Source organism: Saimiri boliviensis, chromosome 18, assembly GCF_048565385.1.
Source record: "Saimiri boliviensis isolate mSaiBol1 chromosome 18, mSaiBol1.pri, whole genome shotgun sequence".
Classification (NCBI taxonomy): Eukaryota; Metazoa; Chordata; class Mammalia; order Primates; family Cebidae; genus Saimiri; species Saimiri boliviensis.
In genome coordinates this window covers 8150344-8163173 of record NC_133466.1, presented here as the reverse complement: position 1 = coordinate 8163173, position 12830 = coordinate 8150344, and the positions used below count along the sequence as shown (strand labels likewise).

General features: G+C 43.4%; 1 protein-coding gene across 4 annotated transcripts in view; it reads right to left on the bottom strand.

Moving 5' to 3' along the window:
• Positions 1-12830, bottom strand: part of KCNJ6 (potassium inwardly rectifying channel subfamily J member 6) — a 286073-nt gene that overhangs the window by 83916 nt on the left and 189327 nt on the right. For all 4 annotated transcript variants that reach the window (XM_003927617.4, XM_074389279.1, XM_074389278.1 and 1 more), the window contains one exon: positions 2773-3693. In XM_003927617.4, the coding sequence (XP_003927666.1) occupies positions 2773-3693 (921 nt within the window). The remainder of the gene's footprint in view (positions 1-2772; positions 3694-12830) is intronic.

Here is a 12830-nt window from a genome sequence, read left to right as displayed (position 1 = left end):
GCTCCCAGCAGACGGAAGGACCCAGGTGGTCTCCTGCAAGACAAGTCGGGTCTCTGGAAAACACCAGGTTGGGATCATCCTGTGCCCAGGACGCCCGCTTCCTATTAGGGAAGAGGGCACGGCGTGAAGGTGGCCACGTGGGCCTCCCCGCCTCCTGGAAAAGGCCTGCTCCTTGAGACCACTGAGCACAGCGGGTTAAGGTCAACAGTGACATTTCTGAAAGAAGTGATGAGCGCGGGGAAGCTGTTTGTGTCGGCTTGCTATTATCATGGCTCCTGATTGCCAGTCCAGCGCTACAACGAATCATTAGATTCCTGTGAATTTGTTTTCCTCGAGTGTGCATGTGGTCCACATTTTTTCTTCCTGTGGTTTTGAAAGACTGAAGAATTTTTGTCCCCTAAGGGGCCTGTTTAATGCTCATAAATCCTAATTGAGCTTTTTCGTTCACAAGGAAACAGTATCCTGCTGAAGTGTAAGGGATCAGCTGTGCTGGGGGCACTGAGATGAACGATTCCCCTGAGGAAAAGACCCAGACATGTTCAGTTTCCAGACACCTCCAGAACTTCTAGAACACCCCCACAAGTCTAGAAGTTAGAAAACTACTTTTAAAGAGAAAATGAGTAGCAGTTACCTTTTCCCAGGGATAGGGTTGTTTGATCGGTTTTGCTGGTAATTACTCCGATTTCTCTATGAAAGCTGTGGAAAGGCCAGAGGGTGCTCAGAGGCAAGTATCACTGTTAATTACCAAGAAAACCATGTTCCTCCCTTTGGAAAGGCTCACTCATTACCAGCTGTCATCAGAAAGACAGGGTCTGCCCCGGGGAGAATTTTGACTCAGGGACATCACAGAGATAATTTGCTTGTTCCGGATTCACTTATTTTATGAGATTGGGCTTTGCTTTGAGGGAACGCAAAGCTTAACTCCTGCAATTGGAAGCTCCGATTAACGTCAGTAACTAGAGGGTATGTCTCCAGTGGTTTTTGCTTCTTGAGCTTAGAGGTACTGCCTTCCCTCACGTCCTCTTGGGGGAATTTACGGTGAAAAGCTAAAAGACAAACCGCCTCGTGAGTGGTCACTTGATAGTGTCAGAGGCTGTGGCTCTGTGGCCGCTAGGGGGATCCAGAGTCCCTGCGCTCAGCTGACGCTGGGGAAGTTTCCGGTCTGTAGGAAAGTGGCAGCTCCCTGTTTGAATTATTTCTCCTTCCTCCCTCCTCCCCAGCCTCCTCTCCTCCTCTCCCTCCTCCCTCTCTCTTCCCTCCCTGCCTCTCTCCTCCTCTTCTCCTCCTCTCCTTCCCCCCTCCTCCCCTGCCTTACCTTCTGCTTCTCCCTTCTATCTCCCTCCCTCCTCCCCTCCCTCCTTCTCTCCCTTCCACTGAGCTATTGCCTCACAAGTGCACCCCCAAATCAGGCTCAAGGTACAGATAGCCCCGTTAACATCTGCAGAATGTAGGTCTTATTCCACAACACAAGTGACTTTCGGTATTCTTTAAAGCTACTTTCCTATTAGGCTGCTGTGCCTTTTGTTCTATGGAAAGGAGAGTGCTCTTACCACTGAGCTCCATGCAAAGCCCTTTACTCACATTTTCATTGTTTGCTGCATTTAAAAACCCTGTTGCAAAAGTTTCACACCACCACCATAAGAGAAATTTGTTAGAGGTTGTGACCTCGCCTGTTGGGTCCAGGGAGGTAGAAGCAGGGGACCCATGGCTTTCCCCTGAAAGGCACGACAGGATTAAGTTACTTGTCACAGGGCGATGAAGAGCACGGGGCCAGCCTGCTGGTCATGCAATTTCAGACAATATAAACCACCCGAACCTCAAGCTGAACACTCAAAAGCACAGAAGGGCGGATGGTATCAGGAAAAAGCACAGCAAAGACACTATTATTACCTCCAAGAACAATAAAGGCCTTAATGAATTAGGGTTCTGGTTTATACTATTCCGGTGAGGCACTGTGGTTAGCTTGAGTCATAGCTGATGGCTCTGTTTCAGGGGATGTAACTGACAAATATGGGCAGAACCTGCTTTGCTGTTGTGATGTGTAACATGCAAATTTCAGGTATAAGTGAAGATGTCAGTAAAAACAGACCATTTTCTCTATTTCATGAACAGATCATCTTCCTTAAACATCCCAGTGATTAGCCATTAACGGCAGGAGGGCCAGCGGGATTAGAATGAATGGATCTTCAACTTTTTTCTTTGCTGCTAGAGTTATTTACTGTCTCTGCAGTATTATACTTACCAGGGGCTTGGCAGGTCAAATGGAAGAGATACTAGGCACCCACTTCATACAAAAGAAAAACCAATGCTATTGGCCTTGTAAATGACTCTCAAAGAATGGGTGAAACTGCACGTTTACTAAAGCAGTTTTTCAGGCTTCCTTTGAAAGGCTTAACTTCCTCCTCCTAACTTGGTCATAAATAACCTCAAGTATTGAAATTAGCCATGTTTTAAAGCCATTTAAGATGTGCTTTAGAGACAGATCATATTTTAATTTAGGTAAATATTTGGAGACTTTTAAAATATATTACATGGTGATATTTCATTGTTCATTAATTTATTTTCCAAGAGGCTTTTAAAAACTAAATGCTTAAGCTTCTTGGCGTATATACTTCAGGTTACACACATAGGCATACTACTTCATGAAACAAGGGGATGTTGTCAGTATTGAGTGAGGTTCAGTATTCTAGATCTTGTAATAGATAAGAACACCAGGTCCAGTTTAAAATGAGCATCTATCCCACAGCCATCCCAGGATAGAACACATCTTACCTGTGGCTTCCACCATTCCTTCCAGGATGACCACAATTTCCAGTTCCTCTTTCGGCAGCTGGGCTTTGGAGATCTCCCAGAAAGGACTCTGTTGGTTAATTTCGTGGCTAATGATCAGCGGTGACACCAGAAACAGACGGTCATCCCCTGTGTAATACCCTACGTTGATATCTGTCTGGTTCAATGGGATGAACTCCCCCTCTGAGGTCTGTTTGGATTTGATCAACTTGGCTCTGATGGAAGCCTCCACAATGTGGGAATTCCTAAGGTCCCCTACCCGGAACATCAGGCACAGTTTCCCGTCCCGCATAGAGATCACTGCATGGGTGGAAAAGACCAGGGTCTCTGCCCTCTTCTTGGGTTGAGAGATCTTTACAAACATGCATCCCACCATGAATGCATTGACAATGGACCCCAACACAGACTGGATTAAGAGGAGAATAATTCCCTCCGGGCATTTATCCGTGATGACCCGGTAGCCATAACCAATGGTGGTTTCTGTCTCTATTGAGAATAAAAAAGCAGAGACAAACCCGTTGAGGTTGGTAACACAAGGAGTCCATGAGGGGTCCTCTATGTGGTCCATATCTCCCCGGATGTACGCAATCAACCACCAGATCATTCCAAAAAAGAGCCAGGTCACTGTGTAAACCATGACGAAAATCAACAGGTTGAATCTCCACTTCAGGTCAACTAAGGTGGTGAAGATATCGGTCAGGTAGCGATAGGTCTCCCTCACGTTGCCGTGATGAACGTTACACTTCCCGTCTTTCCTCACGTACCTCTGGATTTTCCTTTTGGTCCGGTCTCGGCTGATGTGTCTTGGCAGGTCATCCCTGGCCTGCTTAGGCAACTTTGGCTGGTGAATGGCCACTGGGCTCTCGACGTCCTGATCCATGGAGTCGCCCTCCAGGACGTTAGCTGGTGGTTTGGAGAAAGGAAAAGAAACGCTGAATGAAAGCCTGGCTCTTTGAGGACAATGGAACAGCACACTTTGTATGGGCTGGTGAAGCCAAATACCATTTGTGAAGCTATAAACAAAGTAGACAAAGCCATTTTTATTCCACGCCATCTGGATAGGCCTCTAGTTGACTTGGACTTCTGTGCTCTTCGATCTAGTTTGTGTAAGCACTTCACCATCCTGCCCACCAGGACGGAGCTTATTGCTACAAACTTGTGTCCCTGCCAGCAGGTTCTACTGAGTCAGCTCTCACAGAGGGATGCCTCCCCACTCTGTCTGAGATGTTGTGGCATGGGAGAGGCAGGAAGCTCTGAATGGAGTCCTCTTTGGATTCAGACAGTCTTGGCTCTACTACTTAGCAACGCTTAGTGGTCCAAGAGCCCACTAAGAGTTATGGTATGTTACAATTCTGCTTTTATGGCCTGTATTGTATCCCTCTGAATCCATATGGGGCTTGAGCCCCAACCCCTAAGGTGACTATATTTGGAGATAAGGCCTTCAAGGAGATAGTTAAATGTTAAATGAGGCCATAAGGGTGGGGCTCCAATCTAGTAGGACTGGTATCCTTATGAGCAGAGGAAGAGCCACCAGCGGGGCACACAAACAGAGGAAAGACCATGTGAGATGCAGGGAGAAGGTGGCCCTCTGCAAGCCAAGAAGAAGGGGCTTCTAGAAACCAACCCTGCCAACACCTTGATTTCTCCAGCCTCCAGAACCGTGAGAAAATAAATGCCCATTGTTTAAGCCATCCAGTCCGGGATATTCTATTATGACAGACTGAACTAACAAACACACTATCCAAATTCATTAGCCTCGGTTTCCTCATTTACAAAATGATCACGATACCCAACTCACAGCATCATTGTAAGGTTAAACAACACCGTGTATGTGATATGTGCCGGTGTGCAAAGGACACACAATCAATATTTCTTTGGAATAAATTGTTCTCCTGTTACTTTCCTTATATTTAGGGCAAGCATCTTGAACAAGCTCTTTGAATTATTGGCCAAATCTCAGGGTTTAAAAAACATTTCTGGTTTTTGTTGGTACGTATGCATGCATTGTACTTTAATGGTTGATTCAATGCCGAGGGAAATAAAAAAATGTGGAGAAACGTTCTCTCTCTTTCTGTGTGCTTACATATTTGATTTAGTTTCTGCCTCTTCAATATTCAATATCTGTAATTTTAGCTTGTGGTTATTTTCTTTTTTTTGAAAAAAATTTTTTTTTTAGAGAGAGGGTCTCACTGAGTCATTAGCTCACTGCAGTCTCAATCTCCTGGGTTCAAGTGATCCTCCCACCTCAGCCTCCTGCCTGGGTAGGCACAGGAGGCACAGGCTCATGCCACCATGCTCAGCTAACTACTTTTACTTTCATGGAGATGGGGATCTCACTATGTTGCTCAGGCTGGTCTTGAACTCCTGGTCTCAAGCCATCCTTCCACCTTGCCTCCCAAAGTGCTGGGATTACAAGCACGAGCCATCATGTCTGGTTATGTTCTTTCTTATGGATTTCATGATTAATGCATTGTACATTCATTAGTGAACAATGGGTCAGGAAAGCTCTCCTAAAACTGAGTGCAGGGGAATGTTGGAACAGATTCTGCTGTTTAAAAGCATACAAACTACTGTATGAAATTATTTATTCAGCCAATAATACTGAAATCTTATAAAAGTTTGGTAAGAAATTTCTTGCTCCAGACTTAAATTCTGTGTCCCTTGACTCTGCCATGCGTTTCCTTTGTGGACACTCTGTTTTTATCTTGGTTAAAGGAGAAATGTCATCTGCCAACAAACCACTATTTATCTAAATAAGAAAATAGCTGGAGATGGAATCTGAGCGCCACCAACCTAACTTATGAGCTAACCTTGCTCATGGATGATCAGTTGCCTTAAAAATTAATACCTTGGATCTGTTACGTGTTTCAGCCACAGGAAGAGGCAGCATCTGTCCTGCAGAACCTACTCTCTAGTCTGACAGCTTCGACTTTTAGATGATCGCCCTCAATAGTCCTTCACTGGTAATAACAAAACTCCTTCATTTGTAAGAAAATTTGTTTTTTTCTCATTCTTAAAATGAATACTAGGATGGGTGTTGATGGGAGGCTGCTGAGGGTGGGAGGAGGGGAGGGAGCGTGGGGAGGGAGGGAGAGGCCTGTCCTGCTCACTGGAGGTGGGGTGGGTGTGTGGAGGGAGGGAGAGGCCGTGTCCTGCTCACTGCCACCACCCCCTACATGGCGGGGTGTTCTTGTCCTTGAATGGTCAACTCCAAGCTCTCACTGCTAATACTGTGCTGAGTATGTTTGAGATCTATCCTGTTTTTCTCAACCAGGTTTTCCCTATGACATTAAAAAGTCTCAAGGTACTTTTTCTAAATGTGACTTTTTATGGAATGGTGTCTGGGCATGAACTCTGCCTGGCTGGGGAGGCCCGGTCCTCAGAGCCTTGCAAAGGCCCCAGCAGGCCTGGTATATATCGTGTCTTGACTGCTGGAAGGCTGCCCAACTGTGAGAAGCCACCCTAAGCTCTTGTTTTTCTAAGTCCTTAAGTGGAAGAAGAGGGTTTGTCAGATCAGTTCCCCACAGGGCTGGAGCACATTTCCCATCCTCTTTGCCTTGAGGGTTGGCCTTGGTGATTGAGTCCCTGTCCATCTGGAGTTGCGTGTACCTTCCTTGGCCATCGTCCTTAATAGCGGACGTGTCCCCTGTTTATATCCTTGCCCTTTCTGTGGGGGACAATGAAGTCAAGAGTTGAAGGAGCCTGGGTCCCGAGTCATGGGTAGAGAGCTGCTGTCTGTCTAGAAACAAGAAAAGCAATGACTGTGCTTGACTTATTATATATTTTCCATCTGTTTTCAAATTAAGCCTTATGTCTAAGGCCACGGGCAGAAATATATGACACCTATAAGCAGATGGAAGAGTGGTCAGGGGGATCGGCTGTGGGAAAGAGCAAGGAGAGAGAAAAGAAAGTTGAAGAGTGTTTGGGTTTCACGTTTGTAGTGAATTAGTCGGTGGTTCATTAAATGCTTCTGTTTGGTATTAGGGGAAAAAGGTAATGCAATGCTACTTCATTGCTTTTAAAAATCAATGAACATTTAAAAACAGAGAAAAAGCCAAACCTCCCTGGTCACGTGTTTGGGCAGGTGGCTTTGATGGGTCCCTCACAGGTGAGGCTGTGAGTGCAGGCCAGGTGCATCCATGGGAGGTGGGGGAGGGAAGGCTGGGCCTTGCATCGTGGCAGCTGGTGGGAGGAATGGACAGGGAATTGAGAGAAACCAAAACAGCCAAGGAAATGTGAGAGTTCTGGGAGAGGAGAGACTGACGCAGGAGCCCTGAGCGGCCAGGAAGGGCACAGTCAGAGGGGAGGAGAGGTGTGGGGCATGGGGTGGGTGGGAGCAAAAGAGGGTCCAGAGCCTCAGGGCTGTGTCCTGAGTCATCACAGGGAGCTGGGCTAGGGAAAGAGGGCGAGTCCAGGGCTGAGCAGGGAGTGGCAGCTCAGCACTCACCGGCATGCATGTGGATGTTGCTGGGTAAATATAGAAGGAGACGATGATCACGTTTTGTAACATTCCTTTCTTTCTCAGAATCCCAGGTGTGAATTTGAGTGGGGGATCTGAATCGAATCTCCAGGAGTGTTTTGAGCTGCTCAAACACTCAGTAGGGCAAGTTGCAGCTGGGGTTGGAAGAGCAGACATTTCTCCCATGTTCCCGAACAGCTGATGACACAGGCAACTTCTTACCATCAGGGATAATGGACAGGGGACACCCTCTGCTAACTGTGAAATGCTGCACAAATGTGCAAAGGGGCCCGAGGAATGGCGCTGAGAATTTTGATGATTTACTTGACTTTGAGAGGAGCTTTTCAGGATTTTGGCTCAGAGTAAACGCAGGCCTACGTGAAGGCCAGGTTTTTTTCTCCTCTCTCTCTCTTTTGTTTCTTTCCCTTTCTCTTTTAGAAAAATAATCAATTTACATTGAACTAGCCAAGGTACAAAATAGCCTCATGCTGAAATTTAATCTGAAAAGAAATAATAACAAATGACAGAGTCACAGCTGGGTGGAGCCTGTCCCTGAACCAGGGGGATTGTGTTGCTGTGTTTCAGGTACAGCTCTTGCTGCAGGGAGGGCTGCCCTGGTGGCCCTGGTCTGTAGTAGGTGTTTCTTACATTTCAAGTTGTATATGAATTTTGCAGGTGAAACTTCGGTATCCAAGAAAACATTACAAAAGTACCTTGAGACTTTAATGTCATAGGGAAAACCTAGCTGAGAAAAACAGGACAGATCTCAAATGTATATGCAAAGTCAAAGATTGGAAGGAAATATACCAGTTGTGAATGATAATAGAGTAATGTTATGTGGGGGGGTTTACAGGTGCTTTTAATTTTCTTGTGAAACATTTTTCAAATTTTCTAGAATAAATTTATATCACTTTTGTAATTAAAAAACCAAATTGTCAAGCAACATATTGAGACACTCTTTTGATATCTGATTTAAGAAATTAATCAAAGAGCTAAATAATGATAAAGCACTTGATTTGAATGTGTCCCATCCCATGTAGCTGACAATTTAGAAACTGAGACATTTGCTTGACCTGAATCCAAGAAAAGCATAACTAAACCCTACAGGGTCCTTGTTGGGGATATGAATTAGAAGGAAAAGCGAGAATGTATGCAAGTCTGAGGCCACTTGAGGAGCAGACCCTATAGGAGAAGTCAAGTCAGCTGTCCTGTAACCACCCAGGGGACCTTGAAGGAGAAGGGTCCCCAGGAGGCCTGGAGGCTGGAGGGGTTGTCACAGCGAGTTAAGGAGAAAGGGACAGATGCCATCTTTCTCTTCGGTTTAACCAAATGTCAGTTGTTCGGGCAGTGCCCTTAGTGACATAGAAGCATGGTTCCTTCCTCATCAAAAATCACCCCGAACCCACAGAATGGGAGAAAATATTTTCTAGTCATACATCTGATAAGAGATTATGATCCAGAATATATAAAGAACTCTTATACCTTAACAAATAAATAACCCATTCAGAAATGGGCAAAGGACTTGAAGAGACATCTCTCCAAAGAAGATATCCAAATGGCCAATAAGCAAGTGAAAAGATATTCTTCATCACCAGTCATTAGAAAAATGCAAGCCAAAACCATAATGAGATACCACTTCACATCTATTAGACGGTTATTATTTTTAAAAAAGAAAATAGCAAGTGTTGGCGGGATGCAGAGAAACTGGATCACTGGTATGTCACTTGTGGGAGTGTAAAATGGTGCAGCTGCTATGGAAAACAGTATGTTAGTCCCTCAAAAGTTAAACATAGAATCACCATGTAATCCAGCAATTGCACTTCTAGGAAACCCAAAGGAATTGAAAGCAGGGACTCAAACAGATACTTGCATACCAGTGTTAATAGTGGCGTTATCCACAGCAGTGAAAACGTGGATACAACTGTTATGTCAAGAAATGAATGGCTAAACAAAATGTGGTATGTCGGTACATACAATGGACTATTACTCAGCCTTAAAAAGGAAGGAGATTCTGATACATGCTATGACATAGATGAACCTTGAAGACATTATTTAAATGAAATAAACCAGATACAAAAGGACAAATACATATCCACTTATATGACAAACTTAGAATAGACAAATTCATAGAGATGGAAAGTAGAATAGAGGTGACCGGGAGCTGGGGAAGGGAGAAATGGACAGTTATTTCTTCAGGATGCTACAAAAACTTCTGGAAATAATTATGATGGCTGTGCAACACTGGTAGTGAACTTCATGCCATCAAATTGCACACCTAATACAGTTAAAATGGTAACTTTTATATGATGTATATTTCACAATTTTAAAAAATGACTTACTCAAATAGTTTTTGTGCTATTGAGAGTCCCTAGATGATCCATCAGATATGGCTCACTTTTCTTTGATTTTACTTTTCTTTTCTCTCTACTCATCTCCTGAATTGAAATAATATTGTAACAGTGCTAGAACTGTAGTGTTCTAGCACTCTTCAGCAGAGAGGGTGATTCAAAATGTAAGCCCTCTTGTCATGTGAAATCTATTACTAATTACCAAAAGGGCCCCATTGGTAATAGATTTCCTCTGGTTGGAGGTAAGCCACAAGTTAAAACACAATGTGAAAACAGAGATCAGAGAAAGGGGCACTGGGGAGGGTATCAGCAAGATTACACTTAAATTTGTTTTGGGTGTAGAGCAGGATGGGTTTGCTCAAGGTAATGGCGAGTATGTGCTTGGTTCCTGATGGATGGAGACTGGGATAGATGGAGACTTGCATCTGAAAAGCAAGAACAGAAAGTCTGAGCCAGAGCAATCAGGTAAGAGAAAGAAATAAAAGACATCCAAATAGGAAAAGAAGTAGTCAAACAATCTCTCTTTGCTGGTGAAATGATTCCATACCTAAATAATCCTAAAGACTCTGCCAAAGGCTACTGGAACTGATAAACAACTTCAGTAGAGTTTCAGGATGCAAAAATCAATGTACAAAAATCAGTGTCATTTCTATACACAAATAACATTCAAGTTGAGAGCTGAATCAAGAATAAAATCCCACTGTTGATAGCAGCACAAAAATAAAACACTTAGGAATACTTCTAACTAAGGATGTGAATGATCTCTATAAGAACTACAGAACACTTCTGAAAAAAAATCAGAGATGACACAAACCAATGGAAAAACATCCCATGCTCATGGACTTTAAGAATCAATATCACTAAAATGGCCATATTACCCAAAGCAATCTACAGATTCAGTGCTATTCCTATCCAACTACCAATGTAATTTTTCACAGATTTATAAAAACTACTCTAAAATTTATATGGAACCAAAAAAGAACCCGAATAGCTAAAGCTATCCTAGGCAAAAAGTGGTACAAAGCTGGAGGCATCACATTATCAGACTTCAAACTATACTGTAAGGCCACAGTAATCAAAACAGCATGGTACTGGTACAAAAATAGACACATAGACCAATAAAACATTAAAGAGAACTCAGCAATACAGCCATATACCTACAGCAGTCTGATCTTTCACAAAGTTGACAAAAATAAGCAATGGGGAAAGGACTTTCTACTTAATAATGGTACTAGGATAGCTGGCTAGCCATGTGCAGAAGAATTAAATTTGATCCCTACCTTTCACCAAATACAAAAATTAACTAAATATAGATTAAAGATTTAAATGTAAGACCTCAAACTATAAGAATGCTAGAAGGAAACCCAGGAAACACCATTCTGGACATCAGTCTTGGGAAAGAATTTATGACTACGTCCTCAAAAACAATTGCAACAAATCAAAAGTTGATAAGCAGGCCCTAATTAAACTAATAAGCCTCTGTACAGCAAAATAAACTATCAACAGAGTAAAGAGACAACCTAGGTAATGGGAGATAAGATTTCCAAACTACATCTGACAAAGATCTAATATCCAAAATCTCTAAGGAACCTAATTTAACAAGCAAAAAACAACCCCATTAAAAAGTGGGCAACAGACATTAAAAGACTTCTCAGAAGAAGACATACAAGTGGGCAATGAACCTATGAAAAAGTGTTTAACATCATGATCATGAGAGACATGCAAATCAAAGCAGCAGTGAGATACCATCTCACACCAGTCAGAAAGGCTATGATTAAAAAGTTAAAAAACAATAGATGCTCATGAGGCTGCAGAGGAAAGGGACACTTAAATACTGTTGGTGAAAATGTAAATTAGTTTAGCCACTGCAGAAAGCAGTTTGGAGATTTCTCATAGAAGAACTCAGAGCTACCATTCGATCCAGCAATCCCATTACTGAGTATATTCCCAAAGGAAAATGAATCCTTCTGCCAAGAATATACACGCATTTGTATGTTCATCACAGCACTATTCACAAATAGTAAAGACATGGAATCAACTGAGGTGCCTATCATTGGTGAACTTGATAAAGCAAATATGGTACAATACACCAGGGAATACTACACAGCCATGAAAAGAATGAAATCACATCCTTTGCAGCGACGTGGATGAAGGTGGAGGCCATTACCCTAAGAATTAATCCTGGAACAGAAAACCAAATACTATATGTTCTCACTTATGAGTGGCAGCTAAACACCAAGGACTCATGGATATAAAGATGGCAATGGTAAGACACTGGGGGCTACTAGAAGGAAGGGGGTGGGGTGAGCAAAAACGATTGATACTATGTTCACTAAATGCGTGACAGGATGTCGTACTCCAAACCTCAGCATGAAGCAATATACCCATGTAACAATCCTGCACGTGTGCTACTTGAATCTAAAATAAAAATTGAAGTGATAAAAAACAAATAAAAAAAGAAAAGCAAGAACAGCCTGTGTAAAAGTCTTTAAAGGCATGAAACAGGTTTGGTTGGGAGTGGTACAGATTCTGCACGGCTGGTATGTGACGTGCATGGAGGAAATGAAGGGAAATGAGAAAAGAGAGGTGGATGAAGTCCAGGCTGGGCGGGCCCTGAAGTCCTCTGCGCTAGATTAACAAGATCAGTTTTAAACTGGGGAGTGATATGAGCGAGTATTTTGTGTGTTTTAGAAAGATGTCTCTGAAGAGTAGTGGTGTGGAGTATAGATTAGATGCAAGGGTTGGCAAGCATTCTGTAAAAAGCCAGAGAGTAAATATTTTTGCTTAGTCAGTGTGTTGCTTTCAGGCAACACAGGTCTCTGTTGCATATTAAAAAAAAATTATATAGCCCTTACAACTCTTGTTAGCTTTTAGCTCATGGGCAGCACAGGAAGCATCTGCAGTCTGGCTTTGGCTCACTGGGCAGTCGGTTGTCGAGTGGTGGCCGTGGGAAGAAGAAATGACCAGGTGTTGAAGTCAGGAGGCAGCCATGGGAGTGAAGAGATGGGAGTGGATTTGGAGCTGAGTAAAAAGAGGAACTGATTAAGCTAGAGACTAGTGAGTGTGAAGGGGAGTGGGCGGGAGAATGACCCAGTGGTGGGGGTGGGGGGTGTAGTAGGGTGGTCGAGACAAGGCAGAATGGATTTGGGTGGAAGAGGATGCTGTGTGTTTGTGCATGTTCAGCTTAAAGTATCTGCAGACATCCAGGTGAGCTCTCCTGTAGGCAACTAGGT